The 20,726-nt window shown below is 36.1% G+C and overlaps 2 protein-coding genes across 10 annotated transcripts in view; one reads left to right on the plus strand and one right to left on the minus strand.

Annotated features, from left to right (window-relative positions):
- The first annotated feature begins 100 nt into the window (after positions 1 to 100).
- On the plus strand, positions 101 to 2,490 carry LOC123322585 (basic proline-rich protein-like). 3 transcript variants are annotated; one of them, XM_044910530.1, is made up of 5 exons: positions 102 to 287; positions 954 to 1,019; positions 1,077 to 1,101; positions 1,186 to 1,427; positions 1,536 to 2,490. In XM_044910530.1, the coding sequence occupies exons 1-5, from the start codon at positions 273 to 275 to the stop codon at positions 2,436 to 2,438; spliced, it is 1,251 nt and encodes a 416-aa protein (XP_044766465.1). In that variant the 5' UTR covers positions 102 to 272; the 3' UTR covers positions 2,439 to 2,490. The 3 variants fall into 3 exon arrangements, with proteins under 3 accessions (XP_044766464.1, XP_044766465.1, XP_044766466.1); XM_044910529.1 differs by having other exon boundaries at positions 101 to 287; positions 1,077 to 1,427; XM_044910531.1 differs by having other exon boundaries at positions 1,077 to 1,324; positions 1,685 to 2,490.
- A 1,115-nt stretch (positions 2,491 to 3,605) lies between these two features.
- The window catches only part of LOC123323017 (tyrosine-protein kinase Abl), a 49,823-nt gene continuing 32,702 nt past the window's right edge, over positions 3,606 to 20,726 (minus strand). For 4 of the 7 annotated variants that reach the window (XM_044911196.1, XM_044911193.1, XM_044911194.1 and 1 more), the window contains exons 8-11: positions 14,244 to 14,482; positions 13,790 to 14,186; positions 10,599 to 11,027; positions 3,606 to 8,388 (exon numbers count right to left, since the gene is read on the minus strand). In XM_044911196.1, coding sequence (XP_044767131.1) covers positions 7,061 to 8,388; positions 10,599 to 11,027; positions 13,790 to 14,186; positions 14,244 to 14,482 — 2,393 coding nt within the window. In that variant the 3' untranslated portion in view covers positions 3,606 to 7,060. The remainder of the gene's footprint in view (positions 8,389 to 10,598; positions 11,028 to 13,789; positions 14,187 to 14,243; positions 14,483 to 20,726) is intronic. The other 3 variants (XR_006539241.1, XR_006539240.1, XM_044911197.1) reach the window with 3 other exon arrangements.

A 20,726-nucleotide genomic window follows, 5' to 3' on the forward strand; every position in this document is an offset into this window, starting at 1 on the left:
GTGGGGTCCCTATTCGGAGCAGATAAATGAAGAAAAAAGCGATCGATTTTACGAATTACTCATCATCTATTCAATTCAAGAGTATTATTCAGTATAGGTACGCCCGAAATAAATATTGTGAGAGTTAATACTGCGACCTTCTACAACGATTATTGGAATTCCTTATTTACCTAAGACATTTGAGCACATCACAAACGTTAATTGATTCTCGTTTTTATATATAAATAGGGAAATTTGGTTTCGGATCTCAGAATAAGTTTCGGTTTTGCAAAATGAACATGGGACTGGTAAGTAAAGATAACTTTTCATTTAGAGAGTGAACTCATTATGAATTCAAAATACGATAATTTCTCGTTTATGAAATTCTTTTCATTGAAATTTTGTTAACGTCAAAATTACTCCCATAAATTTTTTGGATATTTAACATCCATTCATACACTGTATCGATATAACTTATGGACGATTTTTGTTTAGTCTTCGTGTTGTACTTTTGGTATTCTTCACTAGGTACACCTTTCGATCCGTTTCGACCAAAACTCTTCAGATTTCCTCATCATATAGGCTCAGTCTTAGTTTAAATACATTGAAAAAATCATACAGAATCTTTTTTAATTATTGTAACATCGCAGTATGCATTGTGTTATTCTGTGCTGCTTTTTACTCAAGGGTTTAAAATTGAATAATTTGAAGGAATTTCAAAATCTATGAATTCACTGCAATTGTACAACCTGTATATTGTTTGCAGGTGAATTATATCAATTCTGAATATATCACCTTCTCATATACCTACCAAAACAAACAAGGATGATTAATTTACGATAAACTGATAATTCGTTAACACTCCTGAAAAATTATTTCTCTCCATGGATTCAATTCAGTAAGGAATTGACATCCAGCCAATAATAATATTTTTCCAGTTACGAAAAAACCTAACTTTTCTAATTTTTCCTCAGATAACGAATATAATACTAGTGACTACACTCCTAGTAGCTTTGTGCTCATGTGCAGCTATCAATGAGGTAAGCTTATTGCCTGTAAGAATTTATGCAAAATTTAAAACGACATATCCATTACAGCGTAAACAAGATGATCACAAGTTAGGTGGACCTGAAAATCCCAACTCATATCCACCTGGTCAACATCCGAAACAGAAAAGGGAAACTCCTAATGGCGGTATACTACTAGGTGGACCTGGAAATCCCAACTCATATCCACCTGGTCAACATCCGAAACAGAAAAGGGAAACTCCTAATGGCGGTATACTGCTAGGTGGACCTGGAAATCCCAATTCTTATCCACCTGGTAAACAACCAAAACAAAAGAGGGAAACAACAAATGATGATATCAAACTAGGCGGTCCAGATCACCCTGAATCGTACCCACCAAACCAACACCCAAAACCGAAGAGAGAAACACCAAATGGCGACATCAAACTCACGCCAAATACCCAAATTTCACTTGGCGGGTCTGCAAAACCTGGATCTTCCCCACCTGGAAAGCAATCAAAACAAAAGAGAGAAACACCAAATGACGACATCAAGCTAGGCGGTCCTGAAAACCCTCAATCATACCCACCAAACCAACACCCAAAACAGAAGAGACAAACATCAAATGGCAAAATCTTACTTGGTGGACCTGAAAATCCTAGCTCTTATCCACCCGGAAAACAACCAAAACAAAAGAGAGAAACATCAAATGACGACATCAAGCTAGGCGGTCCCGAACACCCTGAATCATACCCACCCAACCAGCACCCAAAACAAAAACGAGATGCTTCTGCCCAATTGGGAGGACCACAAAACCCAAACAGCTACCCACCTAATAGCAGACCAACTATTTTGGGAGGACCCAGTAATCCCAATTCTTATCCACCTGGTAAACAACCGAAACAAAAGAGAGAAACACCAAGTGGCGACATCAAACTAGGCGGTCCCGCACATCCTGAATCATACCCTCCCAACCAGCACCCAAAACAAAAACGAGATGCTTCTGCCCAATTGGGAGGTCCACAAAACCCAAACAGCTACCCACCTAATAGCAGGCCAACTATTTTGGGAGGACCCAGTAATCCCAATTCTTATCCACCTGGTAAACAACCGAAACAAAAGAGAGAAACACCAAGTGGCGACATCAAACTAGGCGGTCCCGAACATCCTGAATCATACCCACCCAACCAGCACCCAAAACAAAAACGAGATGCTTCTGCCCAATTGGGAGGACCACAAAACCCAAACAGCTACCCACCTAATAGCAGGCCAACCATTTTAGGAGGACCGAGTAATCCCAATTCTTATCCACCTGGTCAACATCCTCAGAATATAAGGCACGTGAGAGAAACATCTTCAACTACTGAAGCAGCTCCTAATCATGCCCTGGAACAGTCAAAATTATTGAACAAGTCAGAAGATAAAAAAGAAATCATAAAAACTACCACATAATTCAAAGATTGTTATTTTTAATTTCAAACAAATAAATCATTTTCGAGCAGTTGAGTTTATTAGCACGTATTTATCCGATTCATTTAGTTAATAGCAGATCATAAGAAAAACAATTTCATGTCTCTGTGAGTTAGCAAACAGATATTCAATGTGACATCAAAACATGTGATCGCCCTAACAGTGGATGTCTCGAGAGGTAAGAAACAACTGACAATGTCAGGAACTTTTTATGTCAGATAAGAAAGGTAGGAAAATATTTGGTCCTGCTAGGCGTCGGCGAATCTCTCGACTATGGAGGGTCATTTCATTACAAAATGAGGGTAGATAGAATGTGTATATGTCGCAGTCGAATATTAGAATATATTATCATCATCCTTTGATGAGATCAATATCTGTGAAATTGCAAAAATCTGTAGACTAGGATATTGCTTATAGAGAATTAATATTCTGGTTATTATCATCAAAGATTATAGAGTTAGGTTAGGTTAACTCTATAGGGTACTCTAACGATTTGTCAATATCAGCTGATGGTTCGTTACCGTGGGGCACACAAAGGTTTTTATTAACTTCAGTATCTAAGAGGGCTCCAAGGAGGCCTTCGATAATTTTCTCGTCCAAGACATTCCTTATCAGGCTTTCACTGGCGAGGCAATCTGTAACCAAGTAACCAGGGTTTGCTCCTCTTCCCCACACAGTCTACACTCGTTAGTTTCTAATAACCCCGTTTTCATCATATGCTTTCCGAGGCGACAATGTGTATAAGAGGCAGGTGAGGAGGTGTAACTGTTTCTTGCTCAGATTAAAATAGTTCTTGGATCTTGCAGTCTTAAAATTCCGGTTCGAATTTTCTTTGATCACCGATCCCCACATATAATAGGTGGACTTGCGCTGCATCACACAGTTGACACTTTTGCTTCTTCCCACATGTTACAATTACAATGAATTGGAGAAATGTCAAAAATGGGGCTGATTCGCCCCAGACGTGGCTCGGGCCTTCGGCCCTCGCTGTTCGCCTCGACCGTACTGCCCCGAATTATAGTGACGACAGTGGACGGGATACTTGCCAAAAAAATAGTAGAATTTTCGTCATGAAATTAGTACGTAAAATATAATTTTTTGTTGAGTTCGACGAAATAAAATATATTCGGGTCAAAATAAAATGCGGACTATCTTTGAAATTTTTTATTCATACTGGACACCTACTAGATATAAACAATATATTATTACAAAAATAAGACTAGCATAATATGCAAACTTACTAAGTATTGAGATTACTGTGTACCATAATTTAAAATAAAGAGGAATTATTCGTTGGAACGAGTCTATGAAATTCAGTCCGTACTTGACCTAATGATGATCGATTGAAGATTTAGTGCTTGCAACAACTGATAAAATAAGATAGTCTATAACAAAACATATACACATAGTAATAAAACAAATTAGGGAAAAATTACTTATACTCATTATTTCAAGAGTAATCATCAATTATTGAGCATGTAAATGCTTAAAATTAAATATGGGTATCACAGTTCAGTGAATAATCAAAGCATAATTTGTTATTTACCTATTCAATTATTCATGCAATTCAATATGAACCACATGAAAAATTGTAATATTCATTTTTTGATATGGATAAAAAAATTGCTCGTGAAAATTTTCAAACAATTGTAATTTCCCAGACGTAAAATGAACTCATGAATATAATTGATTTTCGATTTTTGGAATTGTGATCAATTACTTAGCAGAATGATATTTTTCATTTCTCCATTACTCTATATGGCAACCTCGTAATATTTACAAAAAACATAAAGTGGAGATTTTCTTATCCATCTCTAAAGGAGTAATAAATAATACATGGAAGAACCAAACATATTTTCATAAAAAAAAATGCAGGCACTACTCCTGATACTCCACTTGTTAAAAAATAACAAGAATTTCGAATGTTCTGTGGAAATATCCATCAACAATGAATTATCGGTTTTATACAGTAAAATTAATAAGTTCAATATAATTTTGCAGTCTGATAAATAAGTTTTATATTTTTTAACAGCAGAGCACTGAAATCTTAGGTAGTGTGAAACCATGAGGAATTTTTTATGTATGAATGTAATCAATATTTTCAATGATTTTGAATCACTTCCCGATAATCGAGTAATAGTTGTATTATACAGAATTTTTCATTTAAAGCTTCACAGAAGACAACCCTGAAATAAAAAAAAAATAAGTTCCATCGCAAATCGAAGTGATCGAATATAATTATTCACCTAAATCAACACTATAGTACAAAATAAATTTCCAGTAGCATCGACAAAAAAGGTGAAAATTCGTTCAGAAATTTCAAACAATTTTTGTTTTTGAATGCAATTTTACATGTTTGCTCTTTATGCAGTATGTAATCTTTAATGTAGAACATTGAAATAGTTTTGAACGCAGAAGGTTCATGAAAAATTGAAAAAAAAAAAGATAATATAAATCAGAGGTAGTGAGCCTCGAATTTTTTTAACAACCCTGTGGATAGATCTTTCTGTATTATCGGAAAAATTCCTGAAATTATTGTTTCCCCCGCTCTCCCAACTATACTCTGTTTTGCTGTTTGTAGATTGCTTAGAAATATAGTTTGATATGTATACAGTTTTTGTCATGAATTTCTACTAATGAAAATCCTGTAGCTGCTTGAACTGATATTATTTTAATTATTATAACAATTAATTAAAAGAAGTAAAAAACTGCTCGGAAATACTCAACAAGATTTTGTGTTTTCCGAAATTATTTCATGTTCAAAATATTATATTTTTGATTATGATGAAAATCAATAATTTTTGTTCTTAAAAATTGCTGCAAATGGAAATTACTTTTGTACTATCAGGCCATCTAATCTTCCTTTTGTGCGTGATCGGCCTACTCGTTACGTTTGCTGTACAGAAAACATTTTTATATGAGCACGTCCCAATATGTGTGGAGTTAGCTCAGTACTAAATTGTGCAGCTTTGTGACTTTGAAATTTTTGATTTATTTCCCAAGATTTTCAAGATATATTATCACAAAATGTATAAAATGGGTTAGACCAGCAATTTTCGAAAATTTGGCTTAACGGCTAAAATATATGATGTTATATACATGAGTTGTGACGTAAATATTTTCACATAAATTCGCCAGATCTTTTTAATTTTTAATTTAGTTGTGTTTGTTAAGCTTTCAATTTGAGATTCAGTACGTTGAGGAACGCAATCCTCTGAACATGATCGTCCCATTTCTAAACCGTCCTAAGCGTGTTTCAGTAACAGTATTGCCAAATTTATGCATTTGGAAGAATCTATCAGAATATCAACTCAACAATTTTTGTTATTCCACTGATGAATTGAATCGACTATTTATACAGTAAATTTTTAGTGGATTTTCCGCTGAAAATGAAGTTTTGAGTTCAACTGGTACAATGTTGTCTTACTTTCGACCTGCGATAATTTATTGAGTCAAAAACGATAATAACCTCTCCATTAGTTTAATCCATGTTGCAATATTTTCAGAATCTCAAGTCTGTTCTATAATGTATAATAAATTTGAAACAAAATACTAATGTTTATAATTTACACCATTTGGAGAAAATTTTGAAATATTTCCTGAAAATCTGAACAAATCAAGACAAATTATTATTAGTCGGAAAATAAGCTTGTTTATTGTGAAAATAAGCACAGTTGGCACAATTATATGCATGTGTTTTCAATAGGAAAATTCGAAAAGGCTGCTCAAACATTATTTAGAAATCGCGATTTTCCGGGAAATTCATGAAAATATATTCACGACGCAAGTCAGTACAAATGTGGCACGAATTTTTTCAATCATTTTCGGGAAGAAAAAACAAGAGTGATGGGTTAACTTTTTTCTTCATTTTCGACTTTCTGGAAGTTAGAGACTTTCGAAAAATTCAACTCAGTACCCGCATAGCACATCTATTTCAGCCGTTTAAACTGAAATTTTCAAAAAGTGCTGGGGCCGTTTCATACTTTTTGCGGAATATCTTGAGAACCGTGTGGACAAAATAAAAAATTTCAATGTTACAAAACTAGCACAATTCAGTACTGTTCGGTATACGCGGAGCCGAAACCTCACTGAGAATATTAGGTAGGTTTCATATAAACATAGGCATATTTCATATACCATGAATCTATTTCACTTCCTAATACAATTGTTATGTGTAATTTCTTGGAATCAATATATTACACAGAGAAAATGATATTAATGTGCCAATATTATGGATAAATATATTTGGATCCTTAAATCCAAATTAATTTTTTTCATATATTCTCAAGCGATTAGAACTGAAGCTTTTCTGTTTACGCTTTTGCATAGAAAATTCTAATTCCTAATTTTTCGTTTCAGTCAATAAAAGATTTATACGTACAGTAAATGCATCGGAACATTCGACATCATTCTGAAGATGAAATTCATACAAAAAAATTCTCTACTCACTTTCACCCCAACTAGAAGTTTCCCATCTACTTCCATACATTTATATAGAATTGCATCACTTACCTAAAGAGGAAGGGAAGTGAAATAAAATATAGTGGTCCTAAAGGTTTGAAATAAATACTTTTTTGAATGAGATATATAAATAGTCGAAAAGTCTATCGAAAAACCACATTCACAACGTCTTTTATGGTGTTATTCACTTCATTAATATATCGAGTATTTTCAGTCGAATTTCTGGACCCTGCCGAACGGATTTGCCTTGCCTGCGTTTCCAGCCTGGTCAAAAGTTCGCGAAACTGAAATTTGGTATGGGCCGGACCAACATTATCTGCATAATCCATACAGGAGCCATGCAAAAGCCCAATTTTGTCGGAGAGCTGCAACCACGTTGCGGATGAAACTGACGTGTTTGTTCGTATATTGTTCAGGTTCGACTCAAGCGCTTGGGAAATTTCCAAAATTGTTTCTTTGCTCGATTTATCAGATGGGGGTTCCTTATCCGGACTCTTGTTCTCCAGGTTCTGCGGCTTCGCCGATATTGGGGGTTTACCATTATTAGAATTCGGAGAGTTGGTCGAAATTGGAGTTGCATATATTGCTGGTCCACTCGTACGATTCAGAACCGGCTTGATGGCTTTGACTGGAGGTTTGGCAGGAATTGTTGGCTTCTCGTCATTGTTCCCCGGGGGCCACAATCGTTTTTCACCCTTTTGTTTTTCCGTTTTCATCGACTCGTCCGATGTGTCCACCGGCGAATTCTCATCAATAATCTCATCGTTTTTATTTTTCACAGATAATTTAGGGCTCAACTGCACATTTCCAATCTCCGTGGGTTCCTTTGATTCCCACAGTTTCTTCAAACTACTTATACTCCCAGTACTCTTCCTCTTATCTTCTTCATCGATTTTCTGATTCCCACTGTCCGAACTAGCAGTACTTTCTCTCTTATTGGGTAGAGCTTCCGTTTCATTTTCATTGTCTGTTTTCTCAATTTGTCCCTCTTTCTTATCCGGTTCCACTTTTCTCAGTCTTGACTTGAAGTCTATGATAACAGATGAATCACTAATAGATTCGCTAATTTCTTTGGTATTGGCTTTCTTTGTACAATCGATTTTTTTGAGCTGTGGCACGAAATTACCATTGTTTTCTGTTGATTTCGATGTCGTTGTTGGAGATCCGTTGTTGGACGCACTCTTTTTACAATTCTCTCCGTCTTTTTCAGTTTTAACCTCTCTCTTATCTAAATTGAAAGTTTGCGAGAGCTCAGAGACTAGTTGAGCTACAGGATCATGACTTATGCTACTCACAGCCAAAACAGGTTCCAAAAGTGGAGACTCGTAAGGATTTTTATTTTTTTGATCTGCTCTCTCTTTAATCTCTGCCACTAATTTCAATTCCATTTCTTTCAATATTAGTTTGTTTTTGAATACTTTGGAACTTTTATTGTCTTCCAAGTTCTCTTTGAGCTCCCCACCATCCAAAGCTGTAAGAAAATTTCATTTTGTAATTTTTTTCTTGTGTCCTGAGAAAAACAGAAGAAGGCTACTAGAGGAATGGCGTGTACTTTATATGTATTGACCAACAATCTAATGAAAACTTTTCAAATGAAATTCCTAGAATATGAAAATTACAGTATTCAGAGAATTCGTTCATACCATTCGAAAAAATGTTACGCTCAAAGCAATTACACTCAAGATATCAACTAAAAAAATCACAGATTTGGCTACTGGGAATTGTTGAATAGAAGCATTATAGCTTTGAAACTTATCTCACTGATATTCCATTTTGGATAAGTTATACAATTACAATGTGAATAAGCAAATATTTTCGGTAACCAGTTAGGGCCAATTTCACCAAATGATGATAACTTCGCTTGACGTAACTCAGATTTTCATTCAAACAAACTTTTTTTAACATTGACATCTGCTTCGTCTATGAAGTGAAGTAAGGAGGGTAAAGGAAAAGAAAAAACAGAGACGCTCCATTTTAATTGAAATTAAAATGCGTCCATAGATAACCCAAATGCGTCATCGACATAAATTAGCGAGTTTCTGTCATTAACGCCACTTGCTTCTAATCCCGGTTTATATCCTTGGTGAAATTGGCAATTACTTCAGTTTGAACTGAAAGTTCAAAGTTATTCCCAAATAATAATATTTCAAGCAAGGACGACGTGTCAGAGGATGTAAGTGAGACTAAAGGTCCTACAGATTATTTTGACGTGACGTGGGACCACGTCAGTTTCCGAGAAATATGATTAGCAGAAATTAAAAAAAAAAAACGAACTCCTAGACCCGACATTCAGATGAAGATCAGTTCAATCAAGTGAAAATCCAGCATTATATCTAGCGACCAAGGCGCTATACTGCTACGGGTGTTTCGCCTAAGCATAACATATATCAGAGGAGGCTAATCTGCATTTGGTTCCGCTGACAGTGTTACTCCTAGCAAAATAAGAATTCAGCCGACTCACTTTGAATATCCGTGTGCCAAGTTGATCCAGCACTGGAATTTATTTGTTGATAGGTTCGTGCTGCTTTGTGCAGCTGAAATTTTTTCATTATTTCATTACGTTTTCAAGATATTTCACGATATGTATAAAATGGTTCAGCCCGGCACTTTTCGAAAATTTGGGTTTTAACGGTTGAAATGGATTGTGCTACACGTGTACTGAGATAAATTTTCACCTTTTTTTCCAGGAAAATCCAAAATGAAGAAAAAGTTAATCCAGCACTTTGGTTTTTTCTTTTCGAAAATGAGTGGCAAGGAAAAACTAGTGCTTACTTGTGTCGAAAATATTTTCACGAGAGTTCGTCCGATTTCCTGGGGAATCCCGAAATTAAAACATAGTTAGCCCAGCACTTTCGTTTTTTTTTTCTTCAAAATTGTTTTAGGTAGTTTTCCTACATCTGTACTGACTTTCCAATTTTCAGAAAAACTGTGAACTTATACGATTTTCACAAAATGAGATTTTATACCACGACACTTGTTTCGCTATCAAAATACCATCTTCAGGTGGGTGAAAGGTGAGTTTACCTTCACTTGGAGCTCTACAGAATTGTCCTTGATCTTTTTCCTCTATGTCTTAAAGTTCAGTATTAAAGTTAGCCATGAAAATCTTTAATCAACAACTTCATGCACGCCTTATTTATAAAAATCGGTGCTTTTCGTTATCTCTTTGGAAAAGTGCTGTGCTGGACTATTTTACACATTTTGTGAAATATCATGAGAACCGTATGGAAAAATGACAAAATTTCAGAGGCACAAAGCAGCATAAGCCTAGCACAATGAAAATCGAAAAGTGCCGAGACGACACACGCACATTGCACAGACTCCCCACAATCACCACCTCCGATTATCTCTATGGGGAGAGATGATCTGTTTTAGTTCAACACTGGATCATAATGCGCATAACTTTTCATTCTTGCACTGTTCGACTGAATTTGAAGTTTCTCTTTCTTGTGCACTGAATTATCGCAACCGTCCACAGCGATTCTCCATATCGATATAGTCTAAGGGTGAATGAGAATTGCAGAGAAAGAAAATCAAATTCAAATTGAACAAGACATAACTTTTTTCGATTTATGACTTGAAAAAATTTAATTAGAAATGAGTGTTGCTACTCCGCGTATAATTCTTTCTCCTCATCGTTTTCCCTCAGTCAGTGCAGTGTATGAATAGATAAATACAAACCTTGTTCTGGGAAACTTGGTGGCGGTGGCAAAGATTCCATTGGCGAATTGAGGGAAGGAAAATTCGGAGCTACTTCACCGAGAGGACTCCTGACTTCTTGGCTAGGACTGTTAAGACTAGAACGCTGCCCACCATTATCCTTCTCTCTTCTTTTCAAACTAATACCGAACCTACTGCTGCCTGTAGCTTGAGAGTTATTGATGAAGGAAGATTCCGTTTTATCTATGGTTCTATTGATTTTCTTAGTGGTGAGAGGTGATATGGGTATGATTTTCTTCTTCATCTCTATCGAGGAAGTCATAACTGTGGTTGTGAAATCTACATCTACGGAACTATCAAATTCTTCAGGAGGTGGCGGCAAATCAGTAGGGGGTGGTGGAAACTCAAGGTCGGCTAGTGTTGGTTGAATTGATCTTGAAGGGCTCCCTCCTGCAACAATAAATTCAAGAGGTGGGTGATATCATGTGTTCGAAAAAGATTCGTCAAATAAATGAAAAACTATATTCCAAAATTCATTTCATTCGATAAAACCGTTCGTTAGAGAAAAAGTGTTTCTTTTGACCTCAAGAGTAAACTGTTGAAATATTTGTACGAGTCAAATACTCACCCTGTATATTCGACTCACTTAGTGCTCTTTCGAGTTCGTCCTATGTTGCGTTTCGATAGTTATTTCGATGTTGCAGTTGCAGAGCATTTAATTCTGCGTCTAATGAATGATACCAAATGCGTAATTTTGGCTCAACCCGCATCCAGAGGACACTCAACGTTGAGCCAATTTAAAGATATTGTCACTACTCATATGGTCGTGCAGAAGTCAATTCTGTACTTCAAACTTCAGTTCGATGCATACTCGATATTCGAATTTTCAGGGGAAATATAGAGAAAAACTATAAAACCACCCCTTTTCAGAACCTATTTTTTCCACCAAACGTAGAGTTCGGATAGTCCCAATGGCTCACTAATGGAGCCATTAAACCAATTGAATCTTGTGTAGGTTTTAAATCCTATATACAGATACATAGCGTTACATACACACACAGAAATACTGTAGCATTCAAGGCTTTAGCAAAAAAGCCCATTATTTCACGCCCATGTCCCATCTCTCGAGGTTCTCCCTTTGAGAACAAGATGCTTAATTTACCGAAACCTTGAAACATAAATACATGGAATGGAAAATAAACATTTCTTGTTGTCCAGAGACTGGAGTGAGATATGTGTTTAGTGTCACCAATTACAATTAATTAAGGAAGTTGACTAGGACATTGTTGTCACATCACTTTTCAATGCGAAAAGATGAAAAAGTGTACTGGGTGGTCCAACGAATCCAACGATTTTCCAAGTTTAAAATGAAAATGTGCAAAATCGCTCGCACCGTCAATTGCTGATTCGGGGAGAACAACTTTTCAGATCTTTGCATCCCGGTAGCTGCAACTCCCTAACGGGGTGAGCACAAACCCTTGATTTTGAAAAGAGATGAGTGGTGTTGCGATACTTCATGTCGAAGATCTTATCGAGTACTATCTGACCCTAAAATGTTGCTTCAAAATACCATCGATAATGAAATAACAGCGAAAATAGGGAAAGAAGCAATGTGAAATTTATCTCGAGAATATGATTCGTATCAGACACATTTCAAAGGTATTTAGTAGTTATGTCGTAAATTTTTTGTCCAAAAAAGTAGACGGTCCATGTATTTGATCGTGAATTTTCAAGAACGTTACAGATTCAAAGCAATTGTAAATTTGTAGGGAAATTAAAATGGTGTATTCTGTAGAAGAAAGAGTGGAAATTATTTATTTTTTCTAAGAAATAACGACAACAGCGGCTTTATTTAACGAACTACATCCTGGAAAAAATATATCCGCTGCTTACGTTGTGCAATTGGATGCCAAATTGGACGCTACTGGTTCAGTCGGAAACAAAAAGAGGGTGCATGAAAGAGACGAAGCGAGAGACGTAGTTGTCTCAGGTTATGTAGCAATCCGACCTTTAGTACTAGGAAATTGTCCGATATATCTGGTGTTTCACGCACAACAATAATGAGAATCCTTACAACAGAAATTTTATCCTTATAAGATACGATTGTTTCAGGAAATGAATTAGGATGATGCCGATCGCAGACTCCAGGTCTGTGAAATGGTCAGTGAGAGGATTAACGGTAATCAAAACTACATGTTCGATATCTGTTTTTCGTATGAGTATTCATTTTACCTTAAGGGCATTGTAAACCGGCATAACTTTCGGTATTGGTCAGATGGAAATACAAGATTATTTCGTGAGGTGCATACTCAGCTTCCCCAAAAATTGAATGTTAGACGGGAATTTATGAAAATCACATAATCGGCCCTTTTTTATACCCGGAAATGTCACTGGCTAAAATTATTTAGATCTTTTGAGAAACGCTATTTATCCAGCACTCGTGCAAGTATTGGAGAGTGCAGAGAACCATCAAATGATCATTTTCCAACGAGATGGCGCACCACCTCATTTCGTTCAACCAGTGACTCAGTTTTTAGATGGAAATTTTTCTCACGCCTATATTGGAAAAAGGGGACATATTGAGTGGCCACGCAGATCACCTGATCTGGCCCCACTGGACTTTTTTCTATCACCTGAAATCCAAGATTCACTCAACCTGGGTCACTGGATGATTTGCGAACTCGGAAATTTGCGAACAACCAGAAAACTTAAGTTATGTACGTGGACATTTTCAGCAAAACTTATATCACTACATGGAAGTGAATGGTGTCCATTTCCAGCATTTAATGAACTAATCAAAAAGTTAACACTATTCCACTATTTTACCATTTCGTAATCGATGGAAAATTTGAAGCGAAATTTCAGGATCAGATAGTATTCGTTAAGATCTTCAACATGAGGTATCGCAACATCCCTCATCCCTATTCAAAATAGAGTGGTTGTGTTACGGGCATGCAAAGAGCGGAAAAGTTGTTCCCCCTCGAATCAGAAATTGATGGGTACGAGCGATTTCCCACTTTTTCATTTTAAAGCTGGAAAATTCGTTGGACCACACTGTATAAATTTATCCATGTAACGCCACCTCTTTAGTCTCGCGCAGACAGAGCAAATTTGCGAACGACAACAAATTCGTTCGTAGCATTGCAAAGGCCATTCCATATATCTATGTCACAACAGCGAAACATATGCGATCTAAATAGATAATAACTCACCTCTAAAATTATTATCTTGTGAACCTCTAAACGTCCTCAAACTGTTCCTCACGTCTCCTGTTGTGTTATTCCTATTTAAATTCCGATTTCGTGATAATTTACCAGAAGTTGGAGAACTAGGTGGATGGGGAGCGTGAAAAGAGGTAACTCCACTCGACGAGTTACTTCTGATCATTTGGGGTTGATTTCTGATACTAGTTTTAGGTGAAAGACTTTTAGGGGTTGTTTCTTGTTCCGTTGCCGGTTGAGAATTGTTGGTTTGGGATTCGTCGTTCTTCGACATTCCGCTTTGCCGTAGGGACTCTAGGTAAGCACCAATTCTGGCTCCCTTAGGAAGGGTTCCATACCGACTGATCGCTTTTCGGACATTCTGAACTTCTAGAGCAGCTACGTGAACCTGAAAATTGAACCTTAGAACTCAAACTCCATCTTTGAATTTCTAGAATTTACTTACAGGTGGCGTTTCTTTAGTTTTCGTTTTTTTTCCGGTCCTCTGTCCTACTGCCCTATTGCCCATGATGGGAGCTCTTTTGAAAGAGCCTGTTATGGCCCCTCCACCCAAGCTACTAGCCATTGATATTTCTGGATAAGAATGAGCTCCCGAATCATCGGTATCAGGTGTTTGGTCTTGCAAGTCGCTTTCGCTGTCTCCTTTCGCACTAGCTGCCAGGTTTTGAAGATCTTTGGTTATACCTGAATCGAGAATATAAAGAATCAGTTCGAAAGTGCTATAATCTCAACCCGAAAATTCAAGCGAATGTTTTAGTGATGAAAATTTGGCCGCTTCTAAAATCTGGCACGAAGATCTCAAGCATCGTTCAACAGGAAGGTTTATCCAAAGTTAGACGTATTCGACAACAACTGTAGAGTCGAGGACTAAGGCCGGGTTTTGAAATCTCGGTTCAAGCCTGAACCTAATACGAATTCGTACTCTAATGGGTATTTTGGCCCAAGTTCAAGCTTGATGGCCAGAAATTATCCCTGGAGCATTGCATTTCAAAAACTATTCGAATCTTTAGAATTCATTTTTATATACATATTCTTCAGTTTAATGTTGCTTAATGGTTTTTTTTTATTTGTAAATGTGCTATGAATGTAGGATACTCAGTTGCTAATGTCTAAATAACCATTAGTATGCAATTAATCATTAATTCATTAATACTATAGTCTATCCAAATCCGAGAGGCCAGCGTAAACAAACTGACTAACGCGTGATATTATTTAAGGTACTCCTCTTATTGGTCAAAGCTTCAGGAACGCCATGTTTGCAGGTGGGAGTAATGCAGAACCGCATTACGTTTGATTCATTGATTGTATGCGAATTGTTGTGCAGAACTGCAGAGATCATTCATTGCTTTTTCTTTCGTAAATTGGTTTATAGTTGTAGCAAGTTATTCAAGTTACAAGCATTTAAGATAATGTCAAGTACTGATACTGCTGAGGAATCGCGTGTTGACTTAAGTCCTCCAAAAAAGAGACGTCTGAAACGACACTTCAGTGCCGAGATAAAAGATATGATTTTGAATACTTATAAAATTGAGATTATTCAAAATGCAGGAATGTGTTTAAAGGACGTAGAACTCCGAGTTGCTGAGAGACTTGGCATTGGAGCTCGAAGTGTTAGGAGAATTATTTCCGAATACATAAATTCCGGTGTTCTATCACAGCCGGCAACAAATCAAAATCGGACCACCAAATGGGAGTCCTTATCAGATTTCGATAAAAATGTAATACGGCGAAAAGTTCTTCAGAAATGAACACCCGACTATAGAGAAAGTATTAAAAATAGTTAATGAAGACTCGAACCTGCCAAATTTTAAGAAGAGTACCTTCTCTATTATATTGAAAAAACTTAATTTCAAATATGGACGTTGCAAACGCAACAGTTTTTTAATGAACCGTGACGACATTAAATGTTGGAGAAGAAACTATCTCACGAAAATTAGGACCTTCCGTGATGAAAACAGGAAGATTTACTGCTTGGATGAAACTTGGGTAAATGCCGGTCATACTAAATCCAAAGTGTGGACCGATAAAACAGTTACATCTTCTCGGCAAGCGTTACTTGCTGGATTATCTACTGGATTAAAAATCCGTCTGGATAGGTCTTGAATTTTGAGTTTAACCCTCGGTTTCATAAAGCTTGATCAGAGAATCAACGATCGATTGACGGATGAACGTCAATTAGTTTTCAGTCGATAAGTTAGTCATAAGCATTCTGAATATCATTCTTGCACCAAATAATTATCTATACACCCCCATTTGATGATTCTCAACTGCTACTCCTCCAATATATTCGGAAATATGAAAGTTTCAATGATTTCCTTCGGGAAATCGAATGCCAAATCGTTGATCGAGCAATCAAAGTTTTGTGAAACTTGATGTAAGTACCTTTTAGGTGGAAAACAATTTCAACATTCTTTTTCAAATGAAGTGAATATATTTTTCCAGGCAAAGGGCAAAGAATTATAGTGTGTCATATTGGCAGTGACACTGGTTTTTTAACTGGAGGACTCTGGACTTTCCAATCCAAAAAAACTGGTGACTACCATGAAGAAATGGATGGTCAGTCCTTCGAAAAGTGGTCGAGGGTATACTTCCTAAATTGGAGGAAAATTCTATAGTAGTTTTAGATAATGCTCCTTACAATTCAAGGAAAATGGAAAAAATTCCAAATTCACAATTCAGAAAGAGTGATATCCAACAATGGTTGAGGGAGAAAAATATGGATTTCCCCCCTGACCTCATAAAAGCGCAATAGTTGCAGATAGTCAGGCAGAACAAAGAAAACTTTGAAAAATACATCGTGGATGAAACCGCAAAGGCCCAAAATATTACTGTACTTAGATTACCGCCCTACCACTGCGAACTGAACCCTATTGAATTGATTTGGGCCGATGTCAAGAATTTTGTGGCAAATAAAAACACCACATTTAAAATGGCTGACGTCCAAAATCTTTTTCAAGAGGCTCTCTCACGGGTTACTTCCGAAAGATGGAGAAAGTGCGTGAAACATGTCAAACAAAAAGTTGAGGTAGACATGTGGAAACTGGATAATATTATGGATGATATAACAACAGTCATCGTCAACTTAGAGGAAAGTTCTGCATCTTCTGACGACACTACGGGGTAGTCACTTTTGCAAAAAAAATATTGTTACACATTTATATACATAGTATTTATTAAAGTGAGAACTTTAGATTAATTGTTCATTACTGAGACTCGTAGATAAGCATACATATTTTTCACCGGAACTGGAACACTCAAAAAGTTTTAAAATATAACGCTCTCGGAATTCAATTTATTAGTACACCTCTGCGTTATCACGTTCTTGACGCGTGATCACTGCATGCGGTAATGTTTACCGCTGGCCTCTTGGATTTGGATATACTATAGATAATAATAAATGAAATAACATTATATTTTTGGTTAATTGTGGAGTGAAAGTATCACTACTTGTGATATAAGAATTATTAAAAGGAAATCAAACAAATTTCACCGATGAACAATTTCAATTCGAAGATTGATTATCTGCAGTTGATTGCAGATGATTACTTTAGTAACAGCCAGGCATCCTTGCGAAGTAAAATTCTACAGCCTAAAATAAGATGTCTGGTCACATCTTCTATGTACAGAATATGTTTCGATAAATTTTCAATTTCATGATATCCTTATACAGGATGTATCAGGACTAACTTTAAAATCCCCACTCAGCAAGTCCTACTCTATCTCTGATAAGAGTATGTTCAGTTACTCCCGGGACACACTGTATATGGGTTCTTCACCCTTGAAATGTTTCCATCGTATAGCAAAAATGCCCTCCCAGAAAGTTAATTCAGAAGCGAGATCATGGTGATATCAAGCAAAAAGTAATTATCAAAACATCGTTTTGATGATTAAATTTTTCATGGGATTTATAGAAGTGCTTTTATTCCAATAAACCATAAGGCAACCAGAAAAGTTCTTGTTTCTGAAAATATCGAAAGAAAAAGTATAGTTATTTCATACTGATTCCGGAATTGTATACATATACAGGCTGAGTCTTTGACTCGTACAAATATTTTAACAGTAGATTCTTGAGGTCTAAAGAAATACATTTTTCCTATACCATTTTTCCGAATCGGCACTGCCAAAAAGATATAGCCATTTCAAGTTTTCGTAATGAGCAATGTCACCCCTGGAGAAACATGATTCCCTTCAGACTAACAAGCTAAATCAATGAGACTACACATATGTGGATCTTTTATTCAGCCAAAAATATCCAATTTATCAAATTTCACAGATACTTTTCAATTTTCGAACATCATGATCATTTATTTGATTAATCTTTTTCGAACACAAAATATCACCCAAGTTTTTAAGTACCATAAAAATGCCAAAAGTTCAAAGAACCCAACCTTTGAAACAAGTTGGACGCTATCTAATGAATAATTGAAAGTTCTGTAAAATAGAAGTAAAATATTTTTCACATTTATTCGTATAATGCGCCGTTTTCGAGCAATTTGATGGTCAAAAATTAAGGAGTATATGTGTAATTCGGAAAATTGGTTATTTTGTCCCAATGCAACTCTTTGCATAAGATTCACATATGTGTAGGGACACAGATTCAGCAAGTTATTCTGAAGGTTATTTTGTTTTTCCATGTGTGACTCAGCTCACTAGGAAAATTTAGAATTACTATATATTTTTATTAGGGCCCAATCGAAAAAATGGTAAAGGAAAGCTTCTAGAAATCTACTATTAAAATATTTGTACGAGTCGAAGGACTCACCCTGTGTAGAGTGGGAAATTCAAAACAGTATCGCTTCAACACTTGAGTGTTACAGCCCCAAGAAGAGGGAAGATGAGGTAAGTGATACCTCCTTTGATAGGCCTTTCTATTCTTTTTAATTTTTTTCATTCAATCCATTCATTTCGAAATATTCACATATAAATTTCAAACAACGTTTGTTTTCCCTTCAGCATGCTGTGTAAATTTTCACGCATTTATTCTGGAATTTCGATTATGGATTTGCTGTACGGTTCACGTTATTTTTGAAAAATTAAGAAATTATTTCACTTCCTTTTGACAATTAATGAACTATGTTCACCTTAATTGTTATTAAAAAAACAAACACTAATATTTTGATGTTTAGTGTATCGCAGTGAATGATTATCGCCGAAACCACTCTTTCATTTGTCGAATAGAAGGATTTCCAGGGATCAACATGGTTTCTTCAGTGGTCGTTCAGTATTGACCAATTCGTCGCCATATGTTGATTACCTATCAAAGTCAATGGATGATGGTTTTCAAGTGGAAGCTGTTTACACAGATATGGCAAAGCCTTTCGATAAGGTGCACCATGGAACTTTAATATCAATACTGGAGGATTTTGGGGTCACTGGGGATAACTTCTTCAGTGGATCGCATCAAGCCAGGAGGGGAGAAGACAGTACGTGGTCGTTAATGGTCAATCATCTGAGTTGGTGGTCGTCATGTCAGGAGTCCCGCAGGGTTCACATCTTGGACCATTGTTTTTCAAATTTATTTCAATGATGTCTGTGAATGCTTTCTCAATACCTTTCATAGCTTATATGCCGATGATTTGAAAATTTACAAGAAAATTGTTGATATTGGTGATGTTGTTGCCGTCCAGGAAGACCTTAATCCTTTATTCGTTTTTTGCTCAGAGAGATATTTTACGTAGAATGTGAAAAAATTTCAGCATATCACTTCACAAGGAGCCTAAATGGTATCAAATCGTCTTTTTTTCTTGACGGGCTCGAGTTGGAAATAGTAGATATTGTTAGAGATCTCGGGGTTTTATTGGATAAAAAATTGTCTTTCAAATTTCATATAGATGCGGTGGTTAAAAGGAGTTTCGGGATTTGTTCGGGTTTTGTTTTAAGAATCACCAAAAATTTCAAGAACGCCACCAAAATCTGGAACCCTCACTACCAGAAGTACATTAACAGAATAGAACGTGTTCGAAAAGATCATCAAAAGCTTAAATTATAGATTTAATCCAAACAACTCACCGAGAGATTATGAAAGTTCCTTAATTAAACACAAATCTTATAAATGTCCACCACGACCACGGTTACAGCGGTGTTAAATCGCATGATCTAGTTAGCGTGAAATTATGCGATCAGAAAATTTGATTTGCAATAAATCCATTGTTTCGGTAGATGTGTGACTTGTGGCACCGTCTTGTTGAAACCACATATTTGTGATATCCATATCTTCAACAATAGGCCAAAATTTAGTTGTTAACATCTCTCGATTATGTTGACCGATCTGTAAAACTTTAACAGATCCACCATTTTCATAGTGAATTTTTATTATTTCGAAACGATTTTTGAGTGAAATGTAATTCATTGTAACAATTGCCCAAGTTTGTCAAAAACCAAATGTCAAAACTTTCATGTAGTTCCAGTGGGGCCATAGTGAAAAACAAAGTTCTTGTTGAAAAACCCTATAAAGATATCAAATAATTTTTTCAGTTATCCGTTAGCGTGTTCATTTACTATAAATGTATCACAGTATCCTGGTCGTACCAGAGGTTTGTTTTGGAAATAATAAATCTAGAACTAATCTTAATTAAATATCGATTTTCCCTAGAATAAAGCAGTTTTACACCTGGCATTTTAATGATCTAGACCTTTTCAATCTTAGTTTGGGAACATGCCTTTATAGGGGTTGGGGATGTTACGCTAAGAGTTGAAGCGAAACGGTTCTCAATTTGTTCTTTGTTCCTCTGGAATAAAATATCGATATGTCTGTATATTGTGATATGGCGGATACAAGTGGTAACTAAATATTTTTTTTTATGGTTAGAAACTTATTTTCATGCGAACAAAAACTTTTCCAATGCAATATCTACTGCGGTTAAATTTCAAGTTATTCAACAAAGTTTTCCACATACCGGTTAGTAGTCAATGATGTCTACATGCGGAA

This window comes from Coccinella septempunctata, chromosome 1 (genome assembly GCF_907165205.1).
Source record: "Coccinella septempunctata chromosome 1, icCocSept1.1, whole genome shotgun sequence".
NCBI lineage: Eukaryota > Metazoa > Arthropoda > Insecta > Coleoptera > Coccinellidae > Coccinella > Coccinella septempunctata.